The sequence below is a fragment of the Ambystoma mexicanum genome, chromosome 5q (assembly GCF_040938575.1).
Source record: "Ambystoma mexicanum isolate Mex_15411 chromosome 5q, UKY_AmexF1_1, whole genome shotgun sequence".
NCBI lineage: Eukaryota > Metazoa > Chordata > Amphibia > Caudata > Ambystomatidae > Ambystoma > Ambystoma mexicanum.
The window spans coordinates 925,219,432-925,244,370 of record NC_090933.1 but is presented as its reverse complement, the minus strand read 5'-3'; the positions used below and the strand labels follow the sequence as shown (position 1 = coordinate 925,244,370).

General features: G+C 49.3%; 1 protein-coding gene across 3 annotated transcripts in view; it reads left to right on the top strand.

Annotated features, from left to right (window-relative positions):
* Positions 1-24,939, top strand: part of RNF19A (ring finger protein 19A, RBR E3 ubiquitin protein ligase) — a 970,824-nt gene that overhangs the window by 510,884 nt on the left and 435,001 nt on the right. For all 3 annotated transcript variants that reach the window (XM_069621438.1, XM_069621436.1, XM_069621437.1), the window contains 2 exons: positions 2,039-2,201; positions 8,867-8,981. In XM_069621438.1, coding sequence (XP_069477539.1) covers positions 2,039-2,201; positions 8,867-8,981 — 278 coding nt within the window. The remainder of the gene's footprint in view (positions 1-2,038; positions 2,202-8,866; positions 8,982-24,939) is intronic.

Sequence of the window (24,939 nt, the reverse complement as noted above, 5' to 3'; positions counted from 1 at the left end):
TCACATGCAAACCCTCCCACCTACCCCTCTGCGTCTCTTCACTTGGTCATACTGCCACTTGGCGTGCTACCAAATCTGAGGATGGCTGCCAGCGGCGGGGCTTAGGGAGAGGGGCAGTCATTGGCTGGGGGCAGTATGACCCAGAGATCAGTGACTGGTTACTACTAAGAAAGACAGATCAGAAACGAAACTGATACTGATTTTTTCTTTACCCAGGATTCCCAGCCTGACGACGGGGAATATTCACGAGCATGTGAATCCATGCCAGACCCATGCTGGAGAACAGTTACAGGTAAGTAACTTGTTCCTTCCCAGATGGTACAACCTTATATTAAGAGTGGAGTTTTTGTACTGCCTCATATATGGTTTTATAAACCCCTTAGTTGGACTTTAGAAAGACTGCCCTAACAGTCTTCTCCTGTGAAAGTCCAATATTCAGCCCCTTCCTAGAGGTGTCTCCATTGCCCCAAGGCCTTTCCTTTTCCCCTCTTTCTTTTGTCTTGTCTACTTTCCTATGCCTCTCTAAATCCATCCTTTTGGATTCACCTTCTACTCCTCCTCTGAAATCATCCACATCCCTTTCAAGCTGGATGACCACACTCTTCTATCCTTTCCTTTTACCAAGGTATACACACATCCATTTCTTGCGGTGTACAAGCTGTCGCTAACTGAATGGGACAACATCAAAGTTCTGAACATCAAACTTAATTGCTAACATTGGATTCTTTCTTTCTGACCTGTCACCCCATCCATGCCTCTGAGATTATGAACCTTGGTTTCAGCTTCTGTAACTCAAGTAATTTCTACACTTCCTTCTGAAAAGAATACTTCATTCCCCAACAATACCACTGTGATCCAAGCCCAGAAACCTAGACCGCGGTTCAGCCTCTACTTTAGACTCATCGCATTCCAGCTCTGCAGGCTCCAGTGACTTCAGAACACAGAAGGGTGCCTGCTTCAAGAACTCGGGAGACATGTCCACTTATGCCCTACCTTTTATGTCCTTGCTTGAAATTCTTTTGACTAAAATGTCCATAACACAGAACATTCCTTATCAAGAAATGTAATTGCCACACTCCATCCAGACTGCTATGTTTGTTCTTTTTGAAATTCCTGCAGATTCCAGAGCATCAAAAGACCAGAGCCAATGGCTGTTCCTTCTCCAACCTCACCCTTCGCCTTGGACACCAATACCCTGAATCACTTTGCAACTCTGCTGGCCACCTTGCCTTCAATAAGGCTATCAAGACCTGCCTTTTTCTTTTGCTAACATCCTCATAAAATATCACTTCTCACCATTGGTCGAAGTGGGCGGCAGCGGTGTTCCTCTACTTTTAATTAAGTTTTACCGTTCCTATACTTTTATTTTAAAAAGAAACAGCTCCGTAATGGTTTCATTTTAATATAAGTGTAGGAAGCAGTTGAAACTTGCACTTTCAGTGCACTGCACTGAACGTTCCCTTAAACAGCAGGCCCATGTGTTTTGTGGTTTGTATTGTGCATGGGAGAGGGCATGGCGATGGGGTTTGTGGGGAGAAGTCCAGGCCAGCAGGGAACATAGTTCCACTACTACTTTTGGTACACTTCGACCACTGCTTCTCACTCATCTATCTCTAGCTAACCAATTTGGTGTTTGATGCATGTTTTGTAGTTTATAAATCTCTTCAATAAATAATTTGATCTGCTTATTCAAGCGGTCTACTCTAGGGTATTATAAAGTTCTCTTTCATGGGTAATGGTGCAGTAGTGATGATGGATCTATATTGAGAGGGCATGCAAGTCTTCACTTTTAGTGCTCTCAATTGGGTACATTTCATGGAGACTGAAAACACTCTCTCCAATGGTGGGGACATTCATTTGAAGAAATGCACCCTTTATTTTGTTTTACAATCAAATATTTTAAAATATTAGTTTGAATACAGAAGCATTGGAGTTAATCCCGGAGCACTATCTTTATTGCTTGTTACTTTTTCGATTTTGAGTTTGTATTTTTCTTGCGAAAATCTGGTTCCTCTAAAAATGCCTGTTTTGTTTTTAGCCCTTCAGGATGCACATTTTGGGGTAAAAAACCTTGGAGTAGAAAAAAGAAGATACTATGGCAGCTGGGAACTCTTGTGGGTGCTCCTGTGGGCATTGCCTTAATTGCAGGAATTGCTATCCCTGCCATGATCATTGGGATTCCTGTATACGTGGGACGTAAGGTAAAATACATCTCACCTCTCAAACTTGAAGTTGAAAGACTAGCTAAGACATTTAGTATGTTTGTCATTGTTGATATTCTGTTACTTGCTCTTTAATATATTTATAAAGGACTATATGAAAATGTTTAACCCTGTAGTTTCTAACATACTTAACTTCATGCAAGGTTTAGCGGTGTACATAGTCACAAGTGATGATCAACATCCATTTATAAATCTTATATTATTTTTCAAACCACCAGATTTAAATGTGCCAGCCACCTCAACTGTTGGTTGGCATTTGACATATGTTTGCTTAACCTGTATGAAGTTATTTGTTACAAACAAGGGGGTGGAGTGAAGATGTGGGCGTGAAAATAAGCATCTTGATAGTTCTCGGAGCACTACAAAGGATTTAAATCCCATGGGGAGTACCACCAGATTTGATATTTTCCTGAACCAGATGGTGAAAACACAAAGCACTTTACATTGTAAACTGTTTGTTTAAAGACATCTGAAAAGTAGTGGTGGTTCATCATGTTTAAAAATCGAAATGACTGATTAAAAATTAATAGTGAAGAAATATTTGTTTATTGCCCTGGTTTATTTGGCTGTAGAAACAACCAATGGAGTAACAGAATGCTACCACTAAGAGAAATTTACTTTTATTTCTGTAAATAAATTGCTACTTTAATTACATATAAGCAAATAGATTTAGAAAATACATCCTTCCTTTAGAGCTCTTCAACGACTCAGTAACGGTTGAGTAATTTCACCAAACAAATCAATTTCTTTGAATTTGAGTAACTCGATGACCTGTCTGTTCTGGTAGAATTGCCAACTAAGGGCCGTTAGGCTTTGGCCACTAGGCCAATTTTAATCTGTTTGCAGTTATTTGCTCCACTACGATACTTGCCCAGCACAACATTCCCTTTCTCACCATATTGAGGCAAAAATGAGATGAATTTGCTGGCAAGATGTCACTTTGTTTTTCCTCTTTCTACATGCTGGCGCATTCTTCTGTGTCCTAATTCAGGCAGTTTCTCCAGCGTTTGATTTCTCTGCACATTCATGTTTCTATTAATCTCCCAGTTTCCAGGCATTTTCTTAGCCTTAACATTTTTTGCCCGCCATTGGCGAGACATTCTTGATTGTTGGCAAGTAAGAAATGGGATACTGTTTGCATGTTGACAATGCAGGGGCTAAACAACTTTTTATGCCAGTCTAGAAGCTTAAAACATTTTGACCCCATTTGCCAACTTAAATTCACATAGCAATGTTGACCTTTGTAGTCCTTTATACATAATTTGTGCACCTACTCTCTGATGCATCAATTACATTATCGAAACTACCAGGTTTCCACACTGTCACACTTATGATTCTTTTTCCATAAGTCAGTGATGACTGCAGAACTCTGCTTCTGCATGCAATAAGATTTCAATAATTTTGTGGGAACAAATTTTTATTTTCAGTATCCTCTGACTGGGTGGGGGAATGTGCGTTTTTCTGTGATTGCAGCCTTCAGCCCTTTGGTGGATCAGAGGATATCACTCCTTTTCCTGGAATAGCCTCCCCCCAGGTGGCCATGGGACAGCAGCCTCTACCTGATACTGGCGGTGGCTATATGAGGGAGGACAAACTCGGGGGATGTGATTCTCTGAGACTCAACGTCCTTGGAGGAACCCACATGCCCTCCATGCAGAGTTGCGCTGTTCTGTTGGGGTGTGGTAATTGGGGTTCTATCTTCCTGTTTAAGGGGGTGGGGGTGGGTTGTGGAGGCGGCCTATGGGTTTTACAAAATGCACTTGGATACAGTAAAGTAGTACCTTGGTTAAATTTGTCAGTACTGGAGCAACAGTCAGGTGGGAGAATCTCCAGATGAAATGTATGGATGGGTGACACTAATTGGGACAGTATGTCCACATGGGTGAGCTTGCATGTATGAGCGGGAATGTGCGTGGACTCGTAAACCCAGCCAAGAGGCGTCAACTCATGCTCTATGCAGAGCATCAGAAAGTCAAGCTCCTTTTCTTGCAGGAGACTCCATCACTTGTGGCAGGCTGCGAGCTACTGGTGAGGAATTGGGACAGACAGATTTTACACTACATATTCCACCCAATACAAAGGGGTAATGATCTTGCTTAATAATACTGTTCCCTTTAAACATAAACAAGTCCACTCAGATCTGCTAGGCGATATGTATTGGTGTATGGTGTGCTAGCAGGGGGGGGAACTGATTTTGTTGAATGTATATGGCCCTAATGTGGATGACCCAGAGTTCTATGCTGACATTACTGGTATGTTAGCACAATTCCCCCTGGTGCTGGTGTTGTGGGCTGGAGATTTCAACAACATTTTAGATACATGTCTTGATGGAATTACCCGGTCCCATAGGACACTATCCAGGGCATCGAAGATAATGCATGAAAAAATATCAATTGGGCTTGGTGGATGCGTGGCATGTACTCAATCCAGAAGACGGGTCCTATTAATTTTATTCTTCGGTGCATGACTCGCATTCTAGAATAGATCTGACTTTTTTTCTGATGTTCTACTAAGCAAGATAAATGAGGAAAAAATACTTGCCAGAACATATTCAACCACTCCCCTGTCTTGATTACTCTACAATTGGGGGAACTGCCGAGTACAGGCCCCAGCTGCCGATTCAAACCTCACGCGCTGCAGGATGTGGTGTGTGAGTCCAATCTTGTCGAACATGTGGGGCTGTACTTAAAGCTGAATGTAGGTTCCGTCACCACTGCTAGCATGGTGTGGGGGGCCTTTAAGGCCTCCATTCGTGGCATTGCGATGGCTACAGAATTGGGGGTTCTTAAAGCCATCGGGAGAGATTGTTGACAGTAAGGAAACTCTTCATAAACTAGAGCAACAATACTCTGGTTGTCCCCCCTCAGCTTCACTGTTACAGGTAAAAAGCACAAGATAAATTCATGGAAAATGCTGACAGGGAACTACGTTTCTTTGATGCACCGATGGCAGCAAGGAAATATGGGGAGGGTGAAAGACTGGGCAGACTGCTGACCCTTGTAGTTCGGCAGAAAAATGGGAGCCATTGTATACCTCAAATTAGAAACTAGACTGGCCGTCTGGTTCTTACGCTGACTGAGGTCAATAGGGTATTTGAAGCCTTTTACACAGATCTATACTCAAATAAAGACACTCACTCGGAAATTGACATTGATGGATTCCTGGAAAACTTACAGCTCACGCAGTTCTGAAGCCTGTGCCAATGTGGAATTACCTATCTGCGCAAGAAGAGATTTGTCGAGCAGTCTACTCCTTGCCTGCTTTAAAGGCCCTTGGCCCAGACGGCTTATCCGCTGAATTCTACAAGCATTTTAAAGTCCTCCTAATGCCCTACTTACATAAGGTATGGAGGAAGCTCTAGAGACCCGGAAACTGCCTGGCATGATGTACGAGGCAGTTATTATAGTACTGATAAACCACCACCAGAGCAATGCGGCTCGCACCGCCCGCTCTCCTTAATTAACACCGATATTAAGATATTTGCCAAGTTTTAGCCTCTCGCTTGACTCCTTTCATGTCCAACATCATCCATCCTGACTAATCTGGTTTCATCCTTGGGTGCTCCACTGTGCTCAATTTGCGATGACTCTTTAGCCCAAATAATGCTTTGGGCCAAGCAGTGGCTGACCTCGTTGGATATACAAAAGGCCTTTGATTCAATTTTGTGGCATTTTATGTATGCAGTACAGGAGGGGTGCCATTTCGGCCCCAAATTTGTATCATATGTATGTTTGCTCTACACATCTCCATCGGCCAGGGTTTGTACGAATGGGGCATAGTTATTGAACCGCTAGCAGAACTTATAAGACACAGACACAGGCATGGGCATGGAGGGGTGCGCCAGTTTGGCGGACCGGAAATCATTTCTCTTTATGCAGATGACTCAATACTGTATGTGCAAGATCCGCAAACGCACCTGGGGGGGGGGGGGTCTTAATGCAGATGCCGTATGTAAACCTATTGATGTGCAGGGATTCTCATGGGCCCTGACCAAAATGCATTACCTAGGCATTGTAGCAACTAGACAACGCAGTGTGCTTTGGGAGGTTAATTATGCCAAAATATTTAGCACACCCCTGACCACTTCTGGGAAAATAGGAAAATAGCTCTAGCCAAGCTGCTCTCTATTTCAGATTGTACCATTATGACCTGGAGTGCAATTTTTTAAGGATCTAGAGGCCACCATAAATACCTTTTCTGTGGCATTCGGCGGCGGTGAGCCTCAAATGGGAATCTCTAACTCTAGCATATATACATGAGGGTGGAGGGGTTGCATCCCCAGATTTTAAGATGTACTGAATGGCGGCACAGATGCAATATGTATCCTATTGGTAGGCTAGAGCAGTCCCCCTTCCGATCCCTGGTGGATCCTCCCCAATTGAAGGATTTGAACTGTTTGACCCGGCAAGCGTTACGGCCCGTGCTTGGGGTATGGCGTGGAAGCTCATAGGAATATCTCAACCTTACCATGAGAACTTTCTGTTGTGGAATTGTCCACCAACGTTTCCTGTGGTTGATGTGTTGTCTGTGAGACGTTTGGTTCAGGGGGAATTCATTACACTTGGGAACATGTTCCGCGAAGGGAATTTAATATCCGCAAATTACATTCCTACTCTTACGCAGCAGAAATCCTCACAATGGCTCCAATATATGGGTGCTCATAGAGCATTCAAGCGACATGACGACTGTGGGCAAAAATTCCAGTGGAACCAGAGAATTACTAATTATTGGGATATATCATGGATGCATATGGCTCACATGGCATTGTCTAGCCTGTACAATATCATTCAAACCCGTGCACTGTTGCCTTTAACCAAGCTTCGCTCCAAATGGGAACACAATTTAGGCCTAGAAATCAGATTTGGGGCAACATGTGCGCACAGTCCTGTGAGATTTCCTATAACTCCTGACTTTGCCCCATCCACTTTAAGGTCCTACATGGGTTTCATTGTACCCCGGCCCGCTTGGGATTATTCACCCAAAAGAATACTGGCTGCTGTCCTAGATGTGGAGAGGGATGTGTGGGTATATCTTCATATGATGTGGAGTTGTCCCAAGTTAGATTTATACAGGAGGCGGGGGGGCGGGGTCTGCGCTGTACTTAAAGATAGGACCGGATGCCTGCTGGGTGCAACCACCTTGCAGTACCTGTGTCATATATTTGATGGTCCGGGTAGACAAGTGTGCAAACTGGTAAATTTGTCTGATGGAGGTGAGAGGCCTTCTGCTGCACTGGTTATGGCCCTATGTCCCGTCTATGGAACAATGGCTACGCGGTGTGGCTTGAGGCAGCGATATGGAGGAGAAGTTGGCCTCCATGCAACCAGTGAGTGTTCACCTGAAAGATATATGGCAGTCCTTCAATGCTTATTCAGTGAGCAAATATTATACACTCCCGCAAAGCGACTGTGGTATGAAGTTGTGCTCCCCTCCACTTTTATGTGATATTATACCTCTTCATCCTTAAGCACTTTAGATGTGTTTAAACTGACCACTGTGTACAACCACTTCACAGAACTGAACATTACTGTGTGCAAACAGTTGTAATGTATTTGATGCCGATGGTCTACATTATCATATTTTATGGTTTGATACCAAGTGCTACAATAAAGAAAGTTTCAACAAAAAGGGAACGTTTTTAAAGTGCTGCATCATAATTTAACTGAGTTTGAGAGAAGATGTACCGGTGCTCAGAAATACATCCCAGCGCTCATCCATGGAAACGATCACAGCAAATAAAGACTGGACCTTTGTCACACAGACCTCCATGAATAACTGTGACATAAGTCTCAGACAAACTGAGTCCCCAGTGGCACAAAGAGTGTATTTACAGCCTTGTAAGGCTACAGAAAGATCTGGTACTCTTCAGTCACACATTAACTTATTGCATATTTAATTGGTGAAGATGGACTGGCGCATCACAAGAGTGATTGTGAACACACACAGATGTCTAAGAGATCGTAGCGCATTAACTGTTGCTTAAATGTTACAAACTCTGGAACCTAGGGGGTTAGTTATTGAAACTGTTATGCTAATTATTGTTGAGGGTTGCCTGTACAAAATTTGCTTAGATCATGCGTAAAGGGTTTTGACATCCCTGAATATCCAATCGGGGGCTTCAGAGTTCAGAAACCCTTCAAATGAAATGTGATGTCCCCCTCCACGCCCCCCCCCCTCTGACCCCCAACAAATGTGCTGTGAAAGTGAAATCTATTGCCATTGAGCCATACGATCATCACATACCTGATACCCTAACACTTTGCCTGATGCTTGAGGCTGTGCTCAACTAGGTTGCAAGAACCATACCAATCTTATGCATGTGAAGTATCGCTCCTGAAACATGGTGCAGGACTGGTTTTTCATAATGGTTTGGAATAGTTGCCGGGATTTAAAAAATAGAGGCTTGGGCTGGAAGGTGGGTGGGGCTGTTTTTTTTTTTTTTTTTGGGGGGGGGGGTCCAGTGTTGGGGGGAGGGGTCTGGAATGCAAACAAGTTGCGTATAGAGTTCTCATTTAAGTGCATGTTTCTTCATCATCTGCAATACTTGATTTCTCACTTTGAAGTGGGCCAGAATAGGACTTGAATGAATTTTAATTATGAACTGATATTAATACCAACTTATTATTTTCTCCTAACCACCCAAGATTCACAATCGATATGAAGGCAAGGATGTTTCAAAGCATAAGCGCAACTTGGCCATAGCAGGTGGTGTTACATTGTCCGTAATAGTATCTCCAGTTGTTGCAGCGGTCACTGTAGGTAAGTGGAAAAAAATGTATTCTCGTACTTCACAATTGCACGCCTCCTTTTCAGGATAGTACATTGGAGAAAATAGCAGTTACAACCCCATGAAAGAAATACTATTGGCAGATATTTTGTGGTATCTAAAATCCACACAATTATTTAAACTGATAATTTGGTATTTTTTCTATTTCAGAAGTTCAGAATAACTGACAAATATCATGCTGCTTTTATAAAATCTCATTAAGCCACAAGGGATGAAACGCAGCAATGAACTACTCGGCATGTTTCAACTAAACTTGATTAATGATCATATTTTTGATTTGCACTTGAGTTTTGGAACAAATTCCAAGAAATGTGTTATGGATGTTTCTTTGTTGATTTGCACTTCATATTATTTTAACCAGAAACTAAAAGTATGTCTCAAATATATGAAACTTTTATATAGCGTGAGTCTAGCCAGTAAGCGAGTGCTCTGTACATTGTGCAAGTGACATGTTGTAGGGGTTGCAACAGTCATAGTACAAATAGTCCCCACGCATTGTAAACTGAGCAACCTTGACTGGATCCTGAAATGCAACCTGCCCATCACGATCACAGCAATTCCCCTGGACAGACCACTCTCTGCTCCTCTACAACACCCACCAACTTCAACACAGCATGCATAACCAGCATACATCCCCCATATCACTGCGAGAGACACATGCAAATTTACCAAAGAAATAATGGAACCCACCATTAGTGCTTTCCTAGCGCTGATAGCTGAAAGCACGGATCCAGACACTATACTTGCTGCTGACAACTCCTCCCTCCTCAACACCCTAAGCATGCATGCCCCCTTCAGAACTACAACAAAAAAACAAGCAAAAACCACAACTGGTTTACAGTGGAACTAATCACCCTCCGTAAACAAACGTGCCCAAGAACACTTGGAGAAAAAAACCCATTCACTCCCCATAAGGAAGCCTTTCTTACAACTGCCAAATCCTATAAAACTACCATTGTTGCCACCAAAGCCAGCATTTACAACACCAGTCTCTCGTTGCAGAGTCCGGATCCGCTCCTTGTGCAGGAGGTTCAAGCCCTGCTGGAGAAAGGCGCCATAGAACTGGTGCCTGTAGCGGAGAAGAACAAGGGATGGTATTCCCCTTATTTTTTTATTTCCAAGAAAGACAGGGGATTGAGACCCACAATGCACTTGCACGGTTTGAACAAACTCCTTAGGAAGGACAAGTTGAAGATGGTTACTCTTTCTCAAGTCCTCCAGGCCCTTCAACTTCAGGACTGGTTGGTGTCTCTCGACCTCAAGGACGCTTATTTTCATGTGCCGATCCATCCAATGCACAAGAAGTACCTGAGGTTTGCGGTTGGCGACTCGCACTTTGTTTCGGGTCCTGCCGTTCGGATTGACCTCCGCCCCGAGGGTCTTCACCAAGCTCATGGTAGTGGTGGCAGTGCATCTCAGGAAAGGGGGGGATTCACGTCTACCCTTACCTGGACGATTGGTTGATCAGGGCACGCTCTCCCGAGCAAGTCCTGGATCATCTGTCTGTCACCTGCCACTCCCTACATAAGCTGGACTTCTCACTCAACTTGAAGTCCCACTTGACGCCAACTCAAAGGCTCCAGTACATCGGAGCAGTGCTCGACACGTCCCTGGGGCAGTGTTTTCCTCCCCAGGTGAGGACTCATCACATTCAGCAGATGGTGCACAAGTTTCAGCATGTCCAGCGTTCGACTTCTTTTGATTGCTCTGCCTCATGGCATCCTGCATTCTTCTGGTGCCAGAGACCAGGTTGCGGATGAGATCTTTGCAATGGGCACTCAAGCTCCAGTGGTCTCAGTCCTCCGACAGGATGTCGGATCCTGTTGAGGTGCCGTCCTCAGTCGCCTTGGACCTTCTGTGGTGGGCCGTCAAAGGCAATCTGATGAAGGGGGCTCCATTTTGGCTACCCTGGCCGGAGGTGACGATCGTGACGGACGCATCCCTCACGGGACGGGGAGCTCATGCCAACGAGTTGACAGTCAGCGGTCATTGGTCTCCGTCGGAGTCCAGACGCCATATCAATCTGTTGGAGCTGTATGCCGTCGGGCTTGCCCTAAAGGCTTTTCTGCCGACTGTGCGAGGAAAGAATGTCCTGATCCTGACGGACAACACAGTGGCCATGCACTACCTCAACAAAAGGGGGTGGGGGGGCAGTGTCACTTCCTCTGTGCAGGGGGGCGATGCAGCTCTGGTTCTGGGCAATCCAGCTGGAAGTTTCGATCTCGGCAGTTCATCTGGCAGGAGACGAAAACGAGACGAGGACACTCTGAGCAGGCAGAGCGTGATCTCTCACGAGTGGGAGTTGGCTCGGGAGATTCTCCTGGAGATCGTCCCCCTTTGGGGGACCCCTCAAGTGGATCTCTTCACCTCCAGTGTCAAACGGAAGTGTGAAAGGTTCTGCTCACAGGAATTTCCTCCAAGAGGAGCCTTAGGAGACGCATTTGTGGTGGAGTGGTCATTCCCACTGCTGTACGCGATTCCTCCAGTCCCTGTCATCCCGCAAGTGCTGCGGAGGTTACGAAGGTTCGGTTCCCAGATGATCCTCATTGCTCAGGAACGGGCCCGGAGGACGTGGTACCCGGACCTTCTCGACTTGTCCGTCTGCCCTCCACGTCATCTTCCCTACCGAGACGATCTGCTCTCACGGGAGGGGGGGGGTCAGGTTCTCCATCCAGAGGTCAGATCCCTCGACCTTCAAGCTTGGTTTCTGAAATTGAGGTATAAGGATTGGGACCTCCCTGAAGACGTGATGGAGGTGTTGCTTTCGGCCAGAAGGCCCGCAACAAAGTCCCTGTACCGTTGCCATTGGAGAAAGTTCTGCGACTGGTGCAGGGTTAAGAATGTGGATCCGTTTTCATGTGACATTCCTGAGGTACTGTCTTTTTTGCTTTCTTTAGCCCACAGGGGCTTGCAAGTGGGTACTGTTAAAGGTTACCTGGCAGCGCTGTCCATATTTAAGCGCTCGTCTGAAGAGTGTTCTTATTTTAAAATCCCTTTTAATTTCTCAGTTTCTAAAAGGGCTCACTAATGTGTTCCCTCCGTCACCTTTCCAGGTGCTCGGTTGTGATTTGACCCTTGTCCTCAAGTTTCTGATGGGTGCTCCGTTTGAGCCTTTGCATTTGTGCCCTTTGAGACTGTTGACTCTTAAAACTCTTAACTGTATTTTTGGTTGCAGTCACTTCTGCTCGCAGAGTAAGTGAGTTACAGGCACTTTCACTTAAGCCACCCTTCACTGTATTTCATAAGGACAGGGTTGTCCTTAGAGTTCGTCCTGCCTTTCTTTCCGAAGGTGGTGTCGGAATTTCATTTAGGCCAGAAGGTTATTCTTCCGGCATTTTATCCTCCTCCGCATCCTGCTAAGGAAGAGGAGAGGCTCCATAGGCTCGATCCTAGGAGAGCTTTAAGCTTTTATATTTCACGCATGTCCCGGGTCGGAGTGGACGATCAACTCTTCATTGGTTACGCTGGAAAGCGTTTGGGACAAGCTGTGACTAAGCAGACTGTCTCGCTGAATCATTCTAGCAATTTCTGAATGTTACTGCTTGGCGGGTAAGGACCCACCAGTCGGCTTGTGGGCCCATTCTACCAGGGGTATGGCTGCCTCTACTGCCCTACAGAGGGGTGTTCCTATTCGTAACATCTGTGATGCAGCCACCTGGGCTTCCGTCCATACTTTTGTACGTCACTAGTCCCTCGATTCCATCCGTGGGCAGGATCTGGCCTTTGGCAAGGCTGCCCTTTACTCCGCAATTTGATTGTGCATTCCAAATTTCTGGATTCTAAATTCTTCTCCCACCTCCTTGCATTGGTACTGCTTTGGGAGTCTGTCATAGATATGGAATACGTCGGATGACCCATTCCCCTCGAAGAACAAGTTACTCTCTTACCTGGTAACGTTCTTTCGATGGGATGGTCCGACGACGTATTCCATATCGCTCCCTCCCTGCCTTCCCCGCTACAGAATTTCTTATGCGATTGCAGCTTAAGTTTCTGCAAGGCTTTGTGTGGTCAGACTGGCAGAAGACTGGTGCCACACGTTCTGGGAAAAACTGAGGCTACGGGTGTCGTGCTTCCTACTTATAACATCCAGTGACGTCGGCCGTCGGAGGAGGTCCTCGAGGGCGCCGTATCGATGTCATCGACGCAGACGCCGAAAGATTTTCCAAAGCAGCACAGCTGTGGTGATTACTGTCATAGATATGGAATACGTCGTCGGACCATCCCATCGAAAGAACATTACCAGGTAAGAGAGTAACTTGTTCTTCTCCAGCATGTGGTCTGGCATGGATTCACATGCTCATGAATATTCCTTTTGTCAGGCTGGGAATCCTTGGTAAAGAAAAAAATCTTGTTTTGATTCTGAACTGTCTTTCTCTTAATAACCAATCACTGGTCTCTGGGCCATACTGCCCCCAGCCAATGACTGCCCTCTACCTAAGCCCCTTCTCTGGCAGCCATCTTCAGATTTTTACAACACGTTCAAGTGTTGGGGAGTACTCCTGCTATAGCTCTCGAGCTTTTACTGCGTTTTGCAATTTTTTTCAATGAGTTTTCTCTCATTTTTTTTCGGTCAGTCGAGCCTCAAGCTCCACCGATTCTACTTCCGATCAACAGGGACCCGTTTCAGAATTTTCTACGCCCCTAAAGGACAAATTTTCATCGGGTTTCGCTTCTTGGAGGATTCCGGAAGATCTTTGAAGCCTACCCCACGTGGACATAGCCCAGGACAAAGGAAACCTGACGCCCGATTCCAAGCTTTTCAGGAGCTGCCCTGGATGCGGATTACAAAATGTCTTCAAGGACGATGATCACTCTCGGTGCCTCTACTGCCTTCATGACGACAAAACGCACGTGGAGAAAGACTGTGCGTTTTGCAAGAATATGTCCGAACGGACAATGAAGGATCGTTGTACTCGACTCACCAACTGGCTGAAGGGGGAAGAGCTCAGCAGCAAGTGAGAAGAAAAAGAAATCTGAGCGGTCTTTTAAGACCTTTGAGGGCGCTCCGGCGATGGGGGGCCCAACAGAAGGCAAAGCACCACAAGTCTGCGGGCACCGGGAGCGCCAATGGTTCAGGCTCTTTGGCTGCCAGGCAGGGAGCGATGTCACGACTCCATCGACCACGAGCCAACGCTCTGGCTCGGGGAAAAGGAAGTCGGAGAACCCGGGTAAGCTTCTGAAAAGTCCTGGTCGATCCCGACTGCGGCAGCCGAGGGGGATCAAGGCAGCAACCCTCCCCCAAGGCGAAGGCCTCGGGCGTGCCCAAAGTTGCGAAGGCCCTGATTCACTCGGCTAAGGCCTCAATCGAGGGAGTCGTGGCAGCCCAGGCAATCCCAGTGGAGACTACCTCCGGGCCTAGAGTTTCCCTGCCACCACGGAGTGAATCCTCTTACTCCTACGTCCCGTCCCCTTTCCTCCATACTTATGGGACATCTCTCCGTCCTATGGGACGGGACCGGAGCACTTTGTAAAAAGCATCCACATTTTTTTCAAAAATGTGTCCCTCTTTCCTGCGCGGGGCCCGGCATGCGGCCGTAACCCCGCCCACCTTGGCTCTGCCCCACGCATCGCCCATCAGTCCTTTTATCCGCATGATCGGGGCCGGACGCACTTGCATCCTCGGAAGATTTTCTTCCCTGTTTTCCTCTCTGGCTCTCGCTAGCGTTCGTTTACTAGTATGTCTGTCTTTTAAACTAGATTTTCCAGACTGTTCATCGTGTCGCCGTCGCTTCGCGAGGGTGGATCCCCATCCTCTTTTTTTAGTGTTTGGGTCTGGAACACCGTTGTGACTCCTGTTTTTACTGTGGCTCCCTTTCGGTCCGGGCACTTCAACGTCGATGGGAGGAGGTGTTCGGACGAACTCCTCCTTCTCATTTTCAGGCGTTCGACGAGAAGAAAAAAAGCCTGGTAAGTTCTTTACTTTTCAGAGCACCCCGGCCGGGGGATACCTCTCCGGGTTCCTCTCAGGCCGGGAAGGGCATTGATCGCTCTGTTAACGGGGTTCGCCCTGAGGTGCCTGTCGGGCCTAATAATTCTAGCAGAGTTTTCTCCGAGGGTCTCCGTAAAGAGCCTGTGTTCACCAGAGTACGCTTCGAGGCCCCTCCTGTGGGGGCTGTTTGTAGACCCAGTTCTACTGAGTCGTGGGGTACCGGAGCCTGCTCTGAGGCCGCTCTTTCGACTTCCCTCAAACAAAACCGGGGTGCGCCCAAGGTCTTGGCTGGGCTTGAGGTTACCGAGCGGATGTTCGAGACCCGGGCCTAGGTCCGAGGTCTCTCGTACAGAGGCTAAGGCTACCAACAGTTCTGAGGGGCCCGGCAAAGGCCCTGTCGGTGAAAGCAGTTGCTCACCGTTACCGCTCTTGTGGTGACACCAGATATGTTGAGGGGGCAAAAAAGGTTTCTTCTTTTACCGGCAGTGCCCGAGGCTCTTCCTTCGAAGGCTCAGTTGGTGGTTGGTATGTCGCAGAAACATTCCAGGCCTCATAGTACCGGCTCTGCCGAGGTTCCTTATGTTAAGGCTAAGTTTAAGACCCCTGATCCATCGACGGGGACCCCTGCCTCACTTCCTCACGTGCCACAGTTCCCCTCAGATGAGGACAAAATGGCAGCCGTTCCTGCCGCGACCACGGCGGCCATTTTAGGTACTACCCCTATAACTACGCCATCGGCCCCTGGTGTAGGGTTTGGTCCTTTGGGTGAACCTAAGGTCCCTTGTGCGCATCCTTACCGGCCGGTTTATTATTGGAACGCCCGGATGCCTCTTCCGCACAATGTTTCGTTGCCCGCGGGGGCCCCTCCCTTGATTTATGTGGATACGTCGGTGGAGGGGCCGGTGTGGCTGTTAGGCAGAAACCTGTGCAGTTCCCTTTGGGAACACTGCAAAAGATTTAGGACTACAGGTGTTAGCAGTAAACCCACTTGGTAGCAGTCTGTACCACCCAGATTTACCTCGTAGCTGTGGGTGAGCAGTCAGACTTCCCTCAAGAAGAGTTAGGCAGTATGCAAAGTATACACAATAGGCACTCAGGCACAATAATACAAGCAAACACTGACCAGAGCTTTGGTATCAACGTATATAATTATTTAAAAACACACTGTTTGAAACACTCCAGCACTCTTATTGTAAAACACTCTAAACACAGTTACTATTATAATATATACAACCCTTATTCCTTATCAGATAAGTCTTAGTTCACACAACTTATTTCCATACAGAGGTGAGCGCTTAACTATAGATGGCACTCCAATAAGTTCATGAAGAAGGGAGGGAAAAAGCCAGAATACGGAAAGGTACACCACTCTAAGATTTAGGAACACTATTAGCAAGGCAGCAGAGCAAAAAGTCACTTGTGAGCCAAAGTCCATAGGCTGGGCCCACTCTTAGAGAGAGCAGAGCACAAATGAGCCCAAGATCACACAGTTACACTAGGCTTAGAAAGTCTTGCAAAGAGTTCGAAAAAGAGTTTAGAGAGGCTCAGAAAAGTTTAGCCAGTGTGTCCCAGGCTAACCCAGGTTCGAAAGCCGGGGGCTAAATCTACCCCGTACAGTCGGTGGCAAGGGAAGACAGGCGGGACGCGGTACCTTAAGTGGGAAGGATCCTCCAGCGGTGGCAGTTGTTCCTGGCAGCGGGTGCAAGTCTCGTCGTCGTCCAGGGGAAGAGAAGATCTCGACTTCGAGGAAAGATGAAGGTCGTTGCACTGCCAGGGAAGAAACCAGCCGCGGAGTTTTCCGGTTAAAGGCATTACCCTTTATTTCGCGGTCGTGGTAAAACATGGTATTCCGGTTGGCGGGGTGCTTGGCGCACAGGCAAGGCGGCCACGAGATGCATCGGGAAGGCGAAAAGACTGTGAAGCTGGTTATCCTCACCAGTCCAAGGAAGAAGACTTTCTGGCGAGAGATCTCCTCTGTCGTTGGGAAAAGTGGTGAGACGGTCCAGCAGGGCTCCACCGGTTGTGTCGTCGTGGCAGGTCGGCTCAGCTTCTCCCTCGTCGGATTCTTAGGTCCTGTGGTCGACTTCTGAAGTTCCAATCCCCAAAGCCCTGCTTTTATGCAGAAAACCCCCATTCACTCAGCCAAGCTGTCACTCAAACATGCTAAGTGGTGAGCCGGCCGGCTCACCACTTGGGCCAATCAGGACGGAGTGCGACTTCAGTTGCCTGGGCAACTCAGTCCAGGGTGCCTAAATCCCCCTCCACCCCTCCTAAGTACCCCAGACAGAGTGGCACCACTTTGGAGGGCTTCTGTGGAGAAGCCCGCCAAAAAGTGGAACAAAGGGTTCTATTTGGGTTGGAGTCACAGAAGAGAACACAAATGCCATTTTAGAACAGAGTTTTGGCAAAAAATACCAACCGGAGAATTAATAATAATTAAATAAACCGGCGGTATGTTCGAGGCTATCGTAATTAAAGATGGTAGCCTCGAACAATGGGAAAATCCCATAGAGAAATATTTGCGGTTGAATATAAAAAGTAGTATCCACTGCCACCAGCCAAAACTCGATCAGGGGGGACGGAGACGTGCCCCCTCGACTAACAGACCCCAGGGCAATCGAATTGCCCCAGCCAGTACGTCCACAATATGATGGTTTGTACTGGTTCTGTTCAGAATTCAAGACTAGTAAAGTCAATGGTGACTTTACATGCCCTGGGAGACAGTAGTCAGTCCCAGGGTATGGAGTCTATACTGGGGGGGTCACTATGACACCCCTGTGTTAGTGCACTGAGGGTGCTGTGTAACACACATCACAAAAACACATGAATCCCTATGGAGTAAAAGACCCCATAGCCCATTTAAACACATCTAGAGTCAAAGGAACACACTCAAATCATGTCCGAGAGTGAGGGTAAAAGAGTCTCACTCTTGGTAGGAGAAAAAAATAAACCCCAAAAATGCAGCAAAGCTGCTGGGGGACTCACTAGGTTAGGAAATTCAGCCTAAACAGAGAATTCTCCCCAACAGTGGCACCCTTCCCCGTTACGTCCCTGGATTTGTCCACCTCATGAGAGGCCTCCTCAGGTTCCGAGGACGCCTTTTTTGGTAAATTTCAAGCGCTTATGCGCACCTACCCCATGAGGGAATATTTGAAAGGGCTTTTCAAGGAGATATGTCCACCTGCGCCTCCGGCTCCACCCGTTCTGCCGGTGCCTCCCTTGCCTGTGATGCCTCCCCCTGCACTTCCGCCTTTGCCACCATTGTCCCCAGTGGACAAGGCAGTGCCTGACACGGCTCAGCAGGATCCTGACCTGTCAGATGACCCTCAAGGCGATCAGGACAACAAAGACCTTCCCCGCTCTATCAGAGCTTTCCATGACCAGGTGCTGGACATGAGTTTCTTGGATGTTCTGGTGCCCGAGGCACCCGCTCCGCAGGAGGGTGTGCTTTCTGGGGCGTTCACCTTGTCTCCCTTGGAGCGTACCGGCCTGTTCTTGCAGAAGGACGTTCTGGCCGAGGTCCGAAGAGTTTGGGAAAAGCCACACTCGGGACTTTTTGTCAATAAAAAGATTGACGCGAGGTACAGGCTGCATTCTTCAGAAGAAGTGGCTTTGTCGTCTTGTCCGCCTCCCTCCTCCACAGTGGTGGCTGCAGCTACATTGCAATCCAGGCCTGCAGCATCCTCCTACGCAACGGCTACTCAGGTCTTGGGAAAGGAGGACAAGCTCCTGGACTCCCTAGGGAGGAAAATCTTTGCCAATCCGGCCTTACAGCTCAGGCAGGCCAATGCAGAATTGATTTTGGTGGGAGCTAACATGCAGATGTGGAGAAGTCTGTCAGAGTTTGAGGAGCACATTCCGGTCGAGAAGTTGGAAGACTTCAGAGGGGGCCTTTCCGATGCCAGGGTCTTGGCCCAGGATCTCCTGGAGGCTTTGGCTCATCATGTAGACACCTCGGCTCGGGGTCTGATTCTTGGGGTCGATACCTTGCGGCAAGCGTGGCTGCATGCCACCAAGTTTTCGGAGGAAGTGCAAGACAAGTTTCTGGACCTTCCATTCGATGGTAAGGAGCTTTTTCACTCTTCTACTGATGTATAGCTCACCAAAACCAAAGATAGCACTCAGACGGCTAAATCATGGTCTGTTCTGGTTAAAGCTCCTTTCAAGTCTCAAAGACCGTTGTCGCAAAGTCGACCTTCCTCTGGTTTTAGGGGCTTCCTCGACCGCAAATCTCGCAGAGTGGATACTCCTGCGGGGAATAACGGGGAATAACCGCCGTAGACAACAGCGTACGCGGTTTTTCTCCCACTCCTCAGCCTCCTCATCAGGTTCAGGTGGCACCTCCACCGATAAGGCTGCCAAATGAGGGTTTTCCACGCTCGCACGAGACCCCGGTGGGAGGGCGCATTGCGTCTCATTGGGAGGCGTGGCAGACCATCACAGAAGACGGGTGGGTCTTGTCAATCTCTCAAGCGGGCTTCCATTACCTTTACCCCCTACCCCACCCCTCAACCCTCCTTTTCAGCTGTCGGGCTCACCCTCCCTCAAGGCCAAAGTTCAGAAACTTCTGCACCTCAGAGCTGTGGAACCCGTTCCCCTTGGAGAGCAAGGGGAGGGCTTTGACTCCCGGCTGTTTACGGTGCCCAAACCCAACCCAGCTGGCCTGCGCACCATCCTAGACCTTTCCCAGTTCAATCTTTTCCTACCCCAAGAGAAATTCAAGATGATCACGCCCGGCCAGATTCGCTCCTCTTTGCAGATGGGCGACTGGCTCAGCGTGGTGGATCTTCAGGATGCGTACATGCATATCCTGATTTGGAATCCACACAGGAGATACCTCTGCTTCTCTCTCGGAGAGGAGCACTTCCAGTTTCGGGTGCTTCCTTTTGGCCTCAGTTCGGCGCCACGTGTCTCCACAAAGATGATGTCGGTGATTGCGGCCTATCTCCGTCTCCAGGGTATCCATGTGTATCCCTATTTTGACGACTGGCTCCTACGCAGCCCTTGTCCGTTGGCAGCAGCGGGCAACCTCCAGTCTCTCCTTTAGCTCCTGTTCCATCTTGGGCTGTCGGTGAACTGGCGGAAATCCTCGATGACGGTCTCACAGTACCTGACTTTCCTGGGTTTTCGTTGGAACACGACCGACTGCCGAGTGTATCTGACCGGGGACAGAATGGCGGATCTGTTGGACCCGTGTCAGATGTTTGCGCAGTCAGAGCATGTCGGCCTGGTGGTTCCAGAGGCTTTTGGGCCTCATGGCCTTGTGTGTACTGGCTCTTCCCCCTGCTCGTCTCAAAATGAGACGGACCCAGATGGCTTTTCGGAGTTCCTGGCGTCAGGCTGTGGACCCGGATTCCAGCGGATAATGATTCTGGATTCCATGAGTGGACCTGGACTGGTGGTCATCTCTCAGCAACCTGTCAGTGGGTGCAGGGTTTCAGGACCCAGCCCTCATGGTGACGATCACGACGGACTCCTCCCTTTTGGGGTGGGGTGCGAAGTTGGATCTTCTCCAGGTCTCGGACCTCTGGTCGCCTCAGGACAAGCTCCTGCACACAAATCATTTGGAGCTTCTCGTGATCTTTCTGGTCCGCATAAGAACGGACAATGTGGTATCTATGTATTACATAACAAGCGAGGGGGAACGAAGTCTCCCCCTCTCGTGGACCTGTCCATCCAGATTTGGGAGTGGGCCGTGCTTCTTGGGGTCTGGCTGCTTGCAGTGCACATCCCGGGCCAGCTGAATGTCACTGCGGATGCCCTCAGCAGGCGGACAGTGGTCAGCTACGAGTGGGAATTGAAGGTGGAGATCCTCTCTTGGATTTTCTCGCGTTGGGGCACACCGGAGGTCACCACGGCGGTAAACAAGAAGCTTCCTCAGTACGCCTCCAGAGGGGGGCTGGGAGCCTCCTCTCTTGGGTGCGCTCTCGAGATTCCATGGCACAACATGAGAGCTTATGCCTTCCCGCCTCTTCCTCTACTTCATCGAGCAATTTGGAAGTTGAAGAGTTCTGTCAACTGTTCTCTTCTACTGATAGCTCCGTTGTGGCCGGCCAGGTTTTGGTTTTCAGAACTTCAACACCTGTCGGTGTGTCCACCGATCAGGTTACCAGTAACTCCCGATCTTCTTCACCAAGGGGAACAGCAGATGTGGCGCCCCTTCCCACAATCGCTCAACTTGGCGGCATGGTGCCGGAGTTCAAATCTCTAGAGCGTTTGGACTTGTCTGCGGATAACATGCGCATTATCCAGGCAGCCAGGAAACCCTCGACCAGATCCCAATACAAGAGAAAATGGCTCAGGTTCTGTCATTGGTGTTTGGAGAAAGAATTGGACCCGAGGGTGGCAACGATTGACACGGTGCTGTCCTTCGTATCCTCCCTAGCAGAGTCCGGGGTTCATGTTCTGTCTTGCAGGACTTATATCTCAGCGGTTTCCGCTTACCTCTCTACAGACCGGTGTTCTTATTTTTTAACCAACCCGGTGGTGAAGAGACATTTTGCTGGCTTGACACGCATCTACCCTCGGGTTCGTAGTCCACCTTGGGACCTAAATGTAGTCCTGACGGCGCTGTGCCATAAACCCTTTGAGCCAATGGCTACGGTTGACCTCAAGTACGTGTCCTGGAAAGTGTCCTTTCTGGTCGCTTACATCAGCGAGGAGAGTGAGTGAGCTCCAGGCACTGTCGGTGGAGCATCCTTTCTTGGTCTTTCACAAGGACAAGGTAGTCCTTCGGACGAACCCAGCTTTCCTACCAAAGGTAGTGACCGAATTCCATCTGAATCAGTCGATTTCCCTTCCGGTCTTTTTTCCGAACCCTGCCTCGGAGGCGGAAAGGGTTCTACACTGCCTGGATGTCCGAAGAGCTCTTAAGTTCTACCTGGACAGGACTTCCAAGCTTCGGAGTTCTTCCCAACTTTTTGTGACCTTTGGTAACCCTCAGGGCAGGCCGGCGTCTAAGGCATCTATTTCCAGATCGATTGCCGCCTGTATCACAGAATCTTTCACCGTCCAAAAGCTGAAACCTCCTAAAGATATCCATGTGGGGCAAGGCAGCCTCGGTTGCTTTTCAGAAGTATGTTCCCTGGGAGTCCATTGCTAAAGCGGCTACTTGGGCCTCCCCATCTGCTTTCTGTAAGCATTACTGCCTCTATATGAGCTCTAGAGCTGACGCTCAGTTTGGCCAAGCTGTGCTGAAGAACCTGTTTCAGTGAATGGTATTTCCATCCACCCATAGTTCCTGTAAGGAGTGCTTGGGAATCTCCCATAAGTATGGTGGAAAGGGGACGGGACGTAGGAGTATTACCAGGTTACTCACCGTAGTGACCACCTTACTCCTAGTCCATAGTCCCCTTTCCTCCATACGCCCGCCCGCCGTCCCCTCTAATAAGGTTCCTTTGTTATTGCTAATGGGTCTTTGACCCTGCGATAGAAAAGGACTGATGGGCGATGCGCCGGGCGGAGCCAAGGTGGGTGTGGTTACGGCTGCGTGCCGGGCCCCACGCAGGAAAGAGGAGGGACACATTTTTGAAAAAAATGTGGATGCTTTTTACAAAGTGCTCTGGTCCCACAGGACGGAGAGATGTCCCATAAGTATGGAGGAAAGGGGACTATGGACTAGGAGTAAGGTGGTCACTACGGTGAGTAACATGGTAATTTCAGCCTATCGATAAGACCCCTGTAAAATCCCGGGCGGAGAAAGGGGGGGGGGGCACGGTAGCCATTACGGACACAGATACCACCTCTGAAGATGAGCTGGCTGGCGTCGCAAAGATCCTGGACAAGAGGTTCGAGGAGGTCCGGTCCTAAGGGAGGGATCCCGACGAAATGGACTAAGAAAGCGCCAGTGGTGCCGATGAGGAGCCGTGGACTGTGGAGGAGACGGAGGATCCTACTCCCCAACCGTCGCTCCCGTGGCAACCAATGCCTATGCCACAAGACAACTCAGGAGCGATCTTGATGGCTATCCAGGCCTTGTGTACCTAGATAAGGACAAGGTTGCCCTTACCCCCAGCGGACGATCCAGCGGCACCTGGACCGTGTGGAAGCCCACCGAGCAAGCAGAGGCGTCCCTTCCCCCTTCTCCTTTCCAGCCTTCAGACTTCAGCGCCTTCCCCTCCACCGAGGGAGGAGACGGGAACGGAGATGGTGACGATGGGGACGGACGACGACAGTGGTGACGGAATGGACCTCCCATCACCACCCCCTTGTGTGGTTCAAGATCGCTCCCCTGCTGAACTTCCTCCCGGCCGACAAGAGGGCTGAGAACCTGGAAATCCTACAGGAAGGCGAAGTGGCTTCGACCACGCCATTACGGTGGCCACGGACAGCGCCGACACGGCTTTCGCCAGATGGGCAACGGCATTTGCCATTCGCCGGCATGGTTGGCTCAAGGCCACTGACTTCCGCCAGGACGTGCAGACCAGGGTTCTGGACATGCCCTTCGACGGGAACAACCTGTTTGGCAAAACAGTGGACTAGTCACTGCAGGCCATCGGGGTGGACACCTAGACGGCTCGGGCCTTGGCTGTTCTTCAACAACGGCCGTCCTTTCGGAACTCCGGAGGCATGCAAGGTGCCTCCAAAGGATTTGGCGGCAGTTCCTCATCGTACCGCCAAGCGGCCCACTCCTCATCGCAGGAAGCCTACAGAGAACGCGGCAAGAAAGGAGGATTGCGTTGTCGCCAAGGCGGCAAGACGGTGACGAAACGGGACTGAACCGGCCGTGGCGTCGGGGGGCCCCCACCGGAGCACCCCAGTGGGAGGCCAGCTGGCGAAATTCATCCGCTTGTGGGAGTCCATCTCCACCGACCGTTTGGTGCCAGATGCCCTGGCCCGCGGGTACACTCTGGAATTTCAGAGAAGGTGTCCCCGTATACCACCCATGGCCAGGAAGGCAAACCACTTCCCACAACTACTTCTTGAGGTAGGAGCGATGCTAAGAAAGGGAGCAATAGAACTCGTCCCAAAAAGTCTCCAGGGCTCTGGCGTGTACTCGCGGTACTTCCTCGTCCAGAAGAAGACCGGCGGTTGGTGACCCATCCTGGACCTTCGTCGTCTAAACAAGTACGTCTACCCCTACCTGGATGATTGGCTCATCTGAGCAAAGTCTGGAGAACTCGCCGTCGATCACACAGCGAAGAACATCCAACTGCTCACGGATCTGGGATTCTTGATCAACTTTGCGAAATCCCACTTGGTACCGTCGCAATTCGCCCTGTTCCTGAGAGCCAGACTCGACACAGTGGCGCGATTGTCTTCAACGTCGGAGGAAAGGACAAAGGCCATCCTGGGCAAGGTACAACAGATGTTGACCATGGACGTGGCCAGGCTGAGGTCCATCAAGTCCCTACTCAGTATGATGTCCTCGTGCATCTACCTCGTGCGCCTATGCAGGCTGCGGATGCGACCACTGCAGGAGTTCCTCGGCGCCCGTTGGATACAAGCGGCAGGCAATTTTGAAGACAGGATCTCACTCAACGAGACTTTCTGCCAAACGATCTGGTGGTGGGGCACCGACGCTCATCTAGCAGCGGACATGGATTTTCAGACCCCGGCACACCAGGAAACTGTGACAACGGACGCCTCCCTGGAGGGATGGGGAGCGCACACCGGAGATCTCCACGCAAGGCCTTTGGCTCCCGGAGGAGAGGTCACTACACATCAATGTCCTGGAGCTCCGAGCTGTGTTCTGGGCCCTTGGGTCGTTCCTTCCGTCCCTCAAGGGCAAGGTGGTGTAAGGGTCTTCACCGACAACACCACCACGATGTTCTACCTCCGGAAGCTACCTCCGGAAGCAGGGGGGCACCAGATCCCCAGCCCTAACTAAGGAAGTGCAGGATCTGTGGCACTGGGCCGTTGCCCAAGGGATGTTTCTGGTACCCTTCCATCTGGCAGGAATAAAGAACACCATCGCCGACTCACTCGGCAGGGAGCTGCGCTTGTGCCACGAGTGGGAGCTGTGACAGGATCAAGTGGATCTCCTATTCCGACGATGGGGC